Consider the following 12068-nt stretch of genomic DNA (forward strand, 5'->3'; position numbering starts at 1 on the left):
CTAGGCTGGCCGAGTACCGCCTTTTGTGCTGTTCCTGCCTACTCATTTGCGCGTGTCGACAGGTTGAAGGGGGGTTTTCCAGGTGGTAGCAGAAATACTGCCACCCACCCTTCCATTACGCTCTTGCGCGAGGGAAGTGATCTGTCTAGAGAAGTGCTTGTTTACATCTGCGGTCAATGACCCTGTGCGGTTGGTATGTGGATAAACTCTACTCTTCCTGCGGAAGACATGCCTCTGTAGTTAAATCGCTGTGAGTAGCACTGTCCCATGGGCCGGATGAGGCTCTGTAGGCACAGACATAAGCAGCGCACGTCTTTGAAACAAGCACATTGACATGTCAGAAGCTTTTGGCCAGAGAGGGGCTTGTTGATGTGGGTTGTCAATGACACCATATGGCATGGGGCTCTGAATAAGCTCTGCTCTGGTTGTGTAAGGTGTTGAGTCGTTAGTTAAATTATAGTGGCAGTGTCAGGGACTTCATGTGCCGAGTACTGTGCTCAAAAACAGATGCTACACACATATCGTTGATATAGGTGGGTTGACACATACGGCAGAATAATTCCCCTGAAGGAATGCTTTTTGGTGCCAGAGGTCACTGACCCCATTGTAGATGGGGTGTGCTGTGATTGTGGAAGCCTTGATGCCTCGGAGGAGTCAGAATCAGTGATACGGGTTTCTTGGGCTTAGAGACTGCTGAATCTCACTGTAGTGTGGGCATGTTGCACAGCAGCAGTTATTGAATGAAAGAGTACTTGTTTTTATCTATGATCAGTATGCCCTATAAAGCATGGGCTGGATTTAACCGTAGTCTGGTGTGAAGCCTTGGCTGCATGAGTGAAAACTTTTGTGCGACCCTTGTAAGCTTGACATTGGGTTTTTAGGCAGCATCACACTACTACCTGTGCTGCTATGTATGGGTGTCTCATGACAGAAACAGTTTTCAAATGTCTTCAGGTGAAATAAAGCTAATATAAGCTCTTATAAAACCGTAGAGAATCTGGATGAGGAATCTGTAATCTATAAATTGTTCAACATCAGTGACGTTGCTGATTTAATGTTGCCTATCCTTGGCTAGGACAGAGGTGCCATATCTCACTTATGCAGCCGCATCTGCATGGCAGAAAGCAGTTTCCTTGGCAGGAGCCATGGTCAGCAACACCATAGGCCATGTTTCAAATCGGCTGACCTCTGGTTGCAGAAGCCATTTTGACAATAGAGAATGATGTGATGACGCATGCATATATGATGTGTACATACGGGTATCATGGAGCTTGCATCCACTCTCTGTGGCTGTTCTTTTATGCATGTACAGGCTGAGGGCTGCTACCTAAAATATTGCTGATTAGTGGCTTGTTTGGGTGGTTATTAGCTATAAATTTCGATAATGATGGTACTTGCAACGAGTTAGGAAAGCGTAGTTTTCATAACGAAGGATTGAGGTCATTGTCAGCACTGGAAGTATAACCTGTGCTGTTTAGTTTTGAACCTTTATGCAGTTGCTCCCTATTTTTGAACATCTTTCGGACGCCAAGCCACACACATGACGTGGGCTTGAAAGGAGAACATTGTTGTGAGATTCTTGTCTGAGTTCTCTCCGAATTTGAGGAATTGTTAGTTTGAAGTTGCACTGCCAAAAGGTCAATATTTGATGCTAATATGTAATACCCTGCTGTGTTTGGAGTCCTAGTTGGAATGTGACAATGCTGTGGATATGTAATGTGTGTAAGTAGCATGGACAAGAATGGTTTTCCTACTGAGCATTTCCTCTAGCCCTACCATGCATAGTTCAATAAAACCATTTGGTGTGCTAATCTGCCTTTCATTTGTACTCTAAATCTTTACCTTTATAACTACCATGTGAGTTGACCTTGTGCAGATCCTGAGCTCCAGGTGTTATTGTCATGCTTTTATGCTTGTTGTATTTTTGCATTTCCTGTTTTTGCCTTGCAGGGGCATTGTTGGTATCAGCAAGCACCGTGTTGAACGCATGACTGCCATTGCGAATTACCTTGCTACAAGCGAGTTTGACTTCGTGTTCTTACAAGAGGTGAGTACATATTTTTGTGCATTCACTGCAGTTATTGATGAGTAATGTTGCTGCGCTTTGTTTTTTCTGGTGACAAACATATCCAGTCAAATAACAACTATGTTCTGTTTTTTGCTCATGTTCATGAAGTAGAATCTGGGAATAATCTGTGCATAATGTCACAGCTTTTGTAGTAAAACTACATGATAGATGGAATCGAGTCTTGTCTGAATGAAACATCAAACAATTTTCGGAATTTCTCTTACAATCTTGGATAGAGGAAAAAAGAAGACAGCTGTGTTGTTCACCATTTGACCCTCACGCCAAAGCGGCCTTGCGTTGTCTGTTATAATCTCCTGATAGTCCAAAATGAGATAAGCATTCAGTACAGGAATGCTGGAGGTAGCTAATCCTTATCACACTATTTTATATCTCTACCTGATATGACGATATGGTCGGAAATTCCAGTCTGAGCTATTGTAGAATTCACCTGCGAGGAATTATAGGCTGAGGTTCTGGAGGAATATCATCCTCCTATATTACACAAAACCATTGTAGAATTCACCTGCGAGGAATTATAGGCAGAGGTTCTGGAGGAATGTCATCCTCCTATATTACACAAAACCAAAGCCTCTTTTAGGCCATAGGTTAGAGAAGAGAGATTGGAACACTGTTCTTTGCCACTTCACCTAATTGACCGATTCCAGTGCTGGGATTTGAAGTGCTTTTTAATCCTGGAGGAGAAAGTCAGGGGGGGGGGGGGGGGGGGGGAAGGCACATTAACTTTCTCACTCTAAGAAGGCACCTCTCTTGTGCTGTTAAGGAAGGGATGAGTGGGTGAGTGAGGAGAAAGAAGTGTACGGTTTCTGTGGGTGGGCTGAAACCATTTATGCTTGGATCTATCTTGGATTCGTGGTCACATTGTACTCTTACACCCTGCAACTACAGGCGTCCCTGCAGATTTCTATTGAGGAGCTTTGTGGAAGTTCCAGCATTGCAGGCCGCACATAATGAGGTTGTGCTGCTGCAGTGTTAGCCTAGCAGGTCTTGCTCTCTGCTGCATTGTTGCAGATCTTGGCAGCTCACACTGTAAACCTGCAAGGCTGTGAAAAAGCATAGCTTTTGGGAACCACATTATTAAGATCACTGAGCTAAGAAAAGCATGTGCGTCTTCACCCACTGAGTCACAAAATTCATTACTTTACACTGCAAATTGGCATGCAATTCTCTTTGATTTTGTGCATGCGAATCACATTTCAAAAGTGCCCCTTATATAAGCATACTCAGACATGAGGCATTGTATTGTGATTGTTTTTATAAAACAAAACATCTCAATTTTGTTGTCGTTGAATGGTGCTCTTGAAGTCCTTGAGCAGGATGAATGCTGTAACTGCTTTTACGGTACTGAATTGCATTGGTAGTAGCGATAACGGGAGGTTATCGCTATCCCTTTAGATAAAGAGCCATGAAAATTGTGTGAAGGCAGCTGATGTAACTTATTGGAGATCCAGGGTCCTGCTGAAATATTATTTTAGTAGAATGTATGAATTTATGCTCTTAACATATGAGCTAATGAGTGCCAAACATTCATTTCCATATAAAATTTTGGTAGGACTGGGTAAATTGGAGCAATAATGAAGAAGCCTCTCGGAAATCGGCCATTTTCACGGAGATTTAAGCCAGCTTTTTGTTACCCACAGTCACAAAAATATTTCTTAAGGTCACTTTTGGGCTGTTTCTGGTGGAAATCTTTTGGGGCGGGAACCTTATAGATTCGGAATATGCTGTTTTCTAAAAGTAAAATGTTTACGAGACTTTTGCAGTTTGAACCCTGCGTCCCCCTTTAAGGGGCCCTCAGTGATGACTTGATTTGAAAAACAACTTTGTCTGTGGCTTGTCTTGTCAAAAAAATACTGACTTTGCCTTGTCCATAAAATTCAGCCTTGTTCCACTTTGTTGTATGTCTGAATCTTGATGATGGTCCTTTGTTTTTCTTTCCTTTGCACACAGGTTTGGAGCCAGGAGGACTATAAGCGTATTCGCAAGAAGACCAAACACAACCTGCCGTATGGTCACTACTTCTACAGGTTCGTGCTCATGGGGCCCCTAATTGGTTTATATGTCAGTTGCTGTTTGTTTCACCACCATTTCTTATGCTTGTTTGTTTAGTTTAATAAGTGAATTCTAAGAAGAAAGTCGGATGGGGGGGGGGGGGCGGGGGGGGGGGGGGGGGGAGGCTGTGGATTCAGTTTCTCTTGTCAGCGTTTTGGAAACTTTCTTAATGCAGCACAATTTTTCAGCAGTGAAACAAGTTACAGACCTCTTCGTTAGGCTGCCAGATATTTCTGCTTTGTGCAAAAATAATCTCGGTGAGCTTCCCATACACAACTATGTGCCTGTGCATTACTGTGAATATTCCTTCCATGTATTTTCGGGTCTTCTGTGGAGCTTTTTCTCTAGATACTTGTTGGCTACTTATTGAATGTCATAAATTTTTTATATTTTTGCCATAAGCCCACCCGAGCAGCAAGTAAACCTCTTCTTAAGATGTACCGATCTAAACAACCAAGATGAGGCATGATCAAACTGAAAAAGCACAGATGTGTGAGTGACTGACATCCACAGGAACACAAAAAAAAATTGGTAGGGCTTTATTTAACATATATAAACTGAGCAGACATGCGAACGCATGTGTTTAGCCTGGTTGGCTTATGGTTTTGCTTTGCTGGCTCGTCGGCATGTGTGGCGACCATTTTAGATTCAGGTTGAGCTCTGATCGAGCTTAAGCTGACCTCGTCCGTTCACATCGCAGATGGAAGTTGATGAAAATGATGTATAATGCACAATGCAAGAGTGTTGCAGTTTAACACGAGGTGTGATTGGCTGCAGCCAAGGCAGCGTAGTGCCCTCGTGCAGTGGCCAGTGAAGGTGATCTGTTTGCGTCACTGCGGATTTGAAGCCCAGTCGCGGCAATATTTATTTTATTTCTGCATGGCCTGTTGCTATGCTAGGTTTTGCCAAGGTCACCTTCAAGGTCAAGCTACACGCAAACTCGGTGAGCTGGTTTGACCTCGTGAAGTCGAGCTTTCGCAATATAAGAGACACTGGAAGATATATATAGCAACTGCACAGCTACTATAGTCCTCCATAAAGTCAGCAATAAAATAAAATAAACTAAAAAAAGTTTTAAGTACAACATACCATTTTCGTATTGTTTACGAAACAATGTGCAAAAATAGAGCGTTTTATGCCCCGCAAAAAAAACGAGTGCTGATAGTGAATTGTCTTTTGCTACAAAATATGTCCCCGATAAAACCCAAATTGTGGATCATTTTGTTGAATAACCCTATTTGTGCCCCAGTTTCAGCTCACAAAATATCGTGCTATTTTTACCCCCTGAATTCTGGGAAGAATAAAACCCGAAAAACAAAGGGCCCTACTTGTACTCCATCTCGGAAGTTTCTTGCAGCACTGCCAAAACTCCGATGAGTGCAGAGGTGACGTTCTGGTGCTGCAGAATGTAGTGCCAGTATAAAATGGGCAAATCGGATAGTGTACACTGAAAAAAATAGCGAGCTTCAGGGCGTACAGGCTCCAAATGCTATTTCAACAAGCCTTACCATACACTCTCGTTGCGTACGCTATTTCAACGAGTTTAGTGCGCACGGCTCTTGCGTGCACTAAAATATGGCTTCCAAAATGGCGGCACCTTTTGAAAGAGGATCGCTCGCTTCGGACTGGATTTATCGTTGTTACTTCTATTATCAGTACGTTCACTGGGCATAAATGAGGTACCCGGCTTCCACTTCATGTCACCTTGCCTGTAACAAGACGTATGAGCAATAAATTTTCTTTATTTTCCTATTTGAAGTGACTTAAGATTCTGCCACTTATAGGCCTAAACAGGAGCATCAATTTGTTGAGAAAAATGGTTCCCATTCTAGCAACTAGATGGTGCCTTTAGGCTGAGCTTATTGTTATGTCTCCGCTTGACTGCGCTAAATTTAATGTGCGAATGTGACAAATGACGTAATGTCCCTCAAAATGCTTGCATTTAGACTACATAGGCGTGCGTACGCTTATGGTACTTAGACAGCACTGATTTATACTCTTATCTAACCATATCTCTGTGTGCCACGAGCAGATGACACTCAGAAGAAGAGGCGCGGAGGAACACGTTTAAGGCTATCTTCTGATTGGCTGATGAGGTCTCTATCTTCCATATTGCTGCAAGGAACATGAAATGGAGTGTGGATGTTAAGTGCGTAATTTTTTTTTTTCTTTCAGAATTGTCGTATTTTATTACAGTTTGCACTCTGAGTGTGTCGTTCAAACAAAACTAGCGCTTGCTGCTCATCGCAGGTGAAGTACTGTGAGCTTTCGTTACTAGATGGTGCCATAGTGCATTGCATTTCTTGGTTGAAACAGTGTCCACAGTCTGGTAAACTTGTTCTAGACAAGGCGTATGTCATTGTGCTGTAACAGCTTTTGGATGCTATGTTGTACTAAAGCTGTCTAATTAGTGTCTGGTGGCTGGAACTGCATTTGTTTTTAGTTAATCACTTTTGCCGGCGTACAATCCCCATTGCACTCGCTGATCATGGTTTTCAATAGTGGGGTACACCCACTGATCGAGAAACTCTCAGTAAAAATCTTCTATAGCACTTCTAATAAAACTGTTGTAAAATCAGGTGCACTTCCTCTGCTGCGAGGTTCATCTGCCCATAAGAAAACTAACCAGAATACAACAGACTGTGGTTTGCTGTAGCTGGTTATGCAGTACTGTATTTGCTCACATAACCAGTGCATGTGCACCATAAATGCATTCCTTTCCTTAGTCACTGAAATTGGGAAAAAATTTCATTGAGCACAGCATAAATTTTCACCCTGTGTAATGCACACACCTCTCAAATTAATGCCAATTTTTTTACACAATAGGCCGTTTACTATGCGAGTAAATATAGCCATGGAATGTTGCCTTTTGTACTGAATGCAACTGTAGTACATTATTATTTGACTTCCTCATTTTGCCTTCTGTAAGCCAGCGTGTTTCATTGTTTTCTGTCAGGTATTCTTGTGCCTTGTTTTGTTTTTTGCATGATGATGGCACATTGAAGATAATAGGACCTTCCCTGCAGTGCATGTGATAAGCGCACTCTTACCAGCTTGCTTCTTGGGGTGCCAATCATTTTGGAAATTTTTAATTCCTTCTTGCGCAGTGGGGTCATCGGCAGTGGCGTGTGCATCCTCTCCAAGAGTGTCATCGTGGACGCGGGCCTGCTCAAGTACAACCTCAATGGCTATGCTCACAAGATCTTCCACGGTGACTGGTTCGGCGGTAAAGTGGTTGGCCTCTGCAAAGTCAAGCACCGAGGGCTCAACATCAACCTCTACGTCACACACGTGAGTGCACTCCTGCGTACCTTGCATTCGTTTGCTTCTTGCATTTTTGTCTTCAGGACTTGCAGCATTGTCGCACTTTCTTGTTTCTTCAAAGTACACCCCACAATACCAAACTGTTGATTGCTGGGATGCTAGTAGTGGTTACCATCAGGCCAGTGAGCATGCGATATGATGTGCATAAAGAGGGACAGGCTGAAGGAAGCTGCATTTTTATTTGATTTATCGTTAGCCACGCTTTTCAGCTATAGTGCTGCAGAGTTTTTTTTTGTTTCATGAGCACAACTTTATACCGCAATTTTTAATAATATTTCAACTACGCTGGGCATGCAGGCTTGCCTTCATGTGCTTGCATAGGCCATGATAACTGTCTTGCCCAGAACACTCTGAGGGTTCTCTGTAAAGCTGTTCGTGGCACTCACAAAGGGTACAGCTGTGAGACTGCTGAGACGAACAAAGGATGTCATATTTTGATTTCTTGGTGTATAGGGATGCCACTTTGCAAGTTCAAGTCGCAGGCATTGATTGGAGCTATATTTGATATGATTTTCAGTATTTGCACCTGAAAAGCTTTGAAATTTCTATTCACATAGAAATCCACATCAGGTGACTGTAGTTGGATACAACTGAAGAACAAATGGCAAATGCCCCTCAAAGGAGTCCCTCCAGCCTGTGGTATCGACCAGCTGTCATGACATCACGGTTTTTCCAGTTGAACCATGGTTGATCCCTTTGCACTTGCCTGCCTGCTTGTCAGGCCACATTAGCGATTACGAAGGATTTAACTGCCATGTCATTACAATCAACTGATGCCATTGGCTGGAGGGCCTCCTTTGAAGGAGGATTTGCTGCTGTAGTCCATATGACTGCGCGAGTACATTTCCGAATAGCACATTGAATATCCACCCATTCATATCACTGAATGAATCAAGTAATGTAAGCCCAAATTATTCGAAACCATATTTGAGTTCAAGGGAGTGATCACTCATTAGCATCCACTGAAGTGCAGCCATACGGCTACGAAGGAACGCGCTATGCAGCTTTCAGAGAAACTTCGTAGGTAACGAAAAATTCATCCTTGTCCAAGGTTTCAGACGAGGACCACCACCTCACTGGAGCACTCGCTGTACCGGGAGCTAACCGGGACGTCTAGCACATGGTATGGCGAGAGTGCATTGATCAGCAAGTCGAGTGGGAACAGTGTTGGTTCAATGTTTAAGAAAAACCCCCAAGGTGGAATAGATTTATAATAAGTGAATATACGGTCCCATTTCATACTATTTCCCGGTTTGTACGCTCAAAATCGCGGGCATTAGAAATGTCCGGTTTTCTCTCGGTTAATTCGATCCCAGATAACATGATTTCCCGGCTACTACGTTTAAAAGTTTGACGAATTCTGCTCATATAATACGTTTCCTGAAGAATCGCACGTGTTAAAACTTACAAATGGGCTAAACGTGGGTGCACGCGACGAAGAGTTGGAATACAGCGGCAACCACACCCTGGTGTGGCTCCTCTGCGCCGCCTAGGTTGAAAGGGGTAAAGCACAAAAAAAAATGGTGCACTTGCATATGCGAGCTGATCGTTCCCACGAGGAAGTAAGATGAAGAGGGGAAATGTGTGGCTTTTTCAGAATGCATAAAGGCAAAGGGACGAAGCTTCTGAGAGCTATAACGATGCGACTACATAAAAACAGACCAGTTCTGGGAAACGCAGCAAGGAAAGTACGAACGCTACGAAAGTGAGCCTCCGCGGCAGCTTTACCGCAGCGCGTAGGCTCAGTGGGGTGAAACATTCGAAACTGACGAGGAAGGGATTTCGGCTATTTTCCGCCAATGTCGATGGACCCAATATTTTTCCAACTTCCTTCCGTGCTCCTGCCAATCGCAGCTGGCTTTCAAATTTGTCCCCGCTCTCTCCACATTCAGGGCCTGTCATTGTCTGCTACTTTCTGCATGTCTCCACACACCACCTTTGCTCTACACTGCTTGGAACACGAAGAAGACCCGAGTACGACCTCGTCTCCCAGGCTTCTTGCATCACTACTGTGAAATGGAAGTGATGAGAGTGTCAAATGGGGAAGGTCTGGTTGTTGCAAGCTTGCCAACACATGCAGGCATGTGCATGCCATCTCATTTCTCTGCTTCCTGCACGTTAAAGAACCCCAGGTGGTTGCATAACCCATGTGTCGCAGCACGTGATGTGGACATCACTGCTACCAAGTTGTCCGTGTTTAAGCCACTAAGATCTGTTACGGTAAAAACAAAGTCACAATGAAAAACAAACAAGGGCTTTGTCACTCTGCACTGCAGGGGTACAGATTCTAAACAGCACTTTGCTTGCTGGCATAGCATAACAGTAACTTGCTCTGGACTATGTTCAGTGCTAAACAACCCCTCATCTTCAGCATCATGGGCAAAGCAGCTGTGTGCTACCCATATAATTTCTCAACATTTATGCACATCCTCAGGAGATTAAGGGCAGTGTTCGTTTAGATTCAGCTTTAACAGATCTGATTTTTTATGAATGGTTTATTATGTGCCGATAAAAAGAACTACAGGGAATGTCAGCAGTTTTATGTACGCGGATCCCAACAGCTGTGCCATTAGAAAATTTTTCAGTGCAATTTTCTAAGCAATGAATGAATCTTTTGTTACCGGACAAACAACACCATATCGTGAAAGAGCCAGAGAATCTATTTTTATTATGAACAAAATTTGGATGCAGTTGTCCTTCGTGACCCTTGAACGTGGCAGTGTTGTTTGAGTGTAAAAGCATGTCGTCCTGTCTGGCGCCGGTGCTCATACCGCTCCTGTTGAGCTGGCACACACTGGGCCACAGCAGACCAAGTGTAACGTAACGGGTGAATGATGTCGTACACAGGTATCCATTGCTGGCATTTTAATACGAGACATGAAACCAGCAATCAAAGATCTGACCTGATAGCACATGCTGAGACCGCATGGATTTTATCGTTTAGGGGACACGCCGGATGCTCCCCACTTTTGTCACTTATGGACACTTTCCGACTTCTGATGTCTTTCCTTGTTACCTCCTGTACGTGTTCTCAGCCCTCTCAATTTTTTTTTTCCTCTGAGCATCTGAGAATGAGAGCATAAAATATGAAGTTTAAAAAATTTGGACTTCCACTTTAAATGCCTGAGGAGCACTCTTTTCGCCTGATGTAAAATGGCTCCATGTTGCTTCGCTCCTGACCTGTGCAGTTCGTTAAGGCTGTTCTAAAGCCTTGGCAGCGTGAACTGCTAATGCCAGACCTATATTAAGAGCGAGCTTCAAACTCAAACACCTATACTTTAACTGGGGCCCTCAATTTCGGCTTTCATATGTCCAGAAATTTTTTCTTGTGTGAAGGGAGGGTAAAAATTAGGCACTTTTCTTTTAGTTGAAACTCAGATAGATACTAGGTTTTTCATGAAACAGTTCTACTGCATGCTTTTTTTTTATTGTTATTTTCACAGTGCAGAGTCGTAAGCTACCCTCTTGTGATGGGATATAACATAGTTTGAATGGAAAAATAAGCTGTAAAAGCTGGGCTGCCCTAAGGGAGTGCTCATCAGATCATACGGTTGCATTGGTAGCATTATTGTGCCCATTCCGGATATGTGTGGGTGTGCGGGCTCTGAGAAAACATCTTTTCAAAGTTACAGCTGTCATTCAGAATGGCAATGGCTTGAGAGCAGCATTGGCGATGACTGGTACCTAATACAGTGATGCCAACCAGTGTTCCAAGGGATTCCTTTAAATGTGCAGTGTTCAACAACATCTGCAAGCAAAGCTCTGCTTTGACTATATCCAACTAGATATAAATTAGGAATTGGGGTGGGGGAGGTATTTTGCCAGTAGTTCATTTATGAAACCCAACTTTCTGGTTCGTGTTTAGGATAGCTGCTTATTTCTTTACAGTTCCTGAGAAGATTTGCGGTAAAGAAATAGATTTCTAGAAGGCATTCATTTGGTAGAAATCTGGTTTAGCTCAGTTTTTATAGGTTTAATTCGATGTGCACAAATCCAGCTGAAGTAGGCTCTTCGCAGAAATGAGGGTGTAAAGGGCAGGCATAATTAACCTTACATTGATGACAGACACGCTTGCTTCCTCTGTCTTACAGGCTAAAAGAAATTATCTCCTACCACTGCCCTAGAAGGTTAGTGTCCTCTAAAAATGTCAGTAGTTTTGCTGCAGAATATCACCCATTGAACAGACAGGGATAGTACAAACAGCTTGTAAAAAGTAAATTGTATGAAATTGGGCTTGTTTCTAGCTGCAACTCATCGTACGTTTCTATTGATGAATGCCCCTCTGGGAATTTCTGTCGGCGGGGGCCACTGTTTAGATGGGTGTGTCCGTGACAAGCCTTAAATCCATTTGCAGTGCAAGTCCTAGGGATAAAACGGGAATATATTGAAGCGAAAGTTGTTTTAGAGTTTTTTGGGGGAAATCAGCATTGGCGCCACAGAATGTTACCCGCATTCACCATCTGCCTGAGTGGAACGTTGTCAAGTTTGGCCAGGATCTTGAAGGCATGGGAGTAGGCAACTTATGTGCAGTCTGTAGTCATGTAAAGCAGAGATGGTCGTAACAGTGGGTGGAGTGTTGGGGAGGGGTATGCAGTACTTTATGGGT

The 12068-nt window shown here is 43.3% G+C and overlaps 1 protein-coding gene across 2 annotated transcripts in view; it reads left to right on the plus strand.

The window, feature by feature from the left end:
- The window catches only part of nSMase (neutral sphingomyelinase), a 37386-nt gene that overhangs the window by 1392 nt on the left and 23926 nt on the right, over nucleotides 1-12068 (plus strand). For both annotated transcript variants that reach the window (XM_077636894.1, XM_077636893.1), the window contains 3 exons: nucleotides 1951-2047; nucleotides 4037-4113; nucleotides 7246-7429. In XM_077636894.1, the coding sequence (XP_077493020.1) occupies nucleotides 1951-2047; nucleotides 4037-4113; nucleotides 7246-7429 (358 nt within the window). The remainder of the gene's footprint in view (nucleotides 1-1950; nucleotides 2048-4036; nucleotides 4114-7245; nucleotides 7430-12068) is intronic.

Source organism: Amblyomma americanum, chromosome 9 (assembly GCF_052857255.1).
Source record: "Amblyomma americanum isolate KBUSLIRL-KWMA chromosome 9, ASM5285725v1, whole genome shotgun sequence".
In the NCBI taxonomy this organism is placed as follows: Eukaryota; Metazoa; Arthropoda; class Arachnida; order Ixodida; family Ixodidae; genus Amblyomma; species Amblyomma americanum.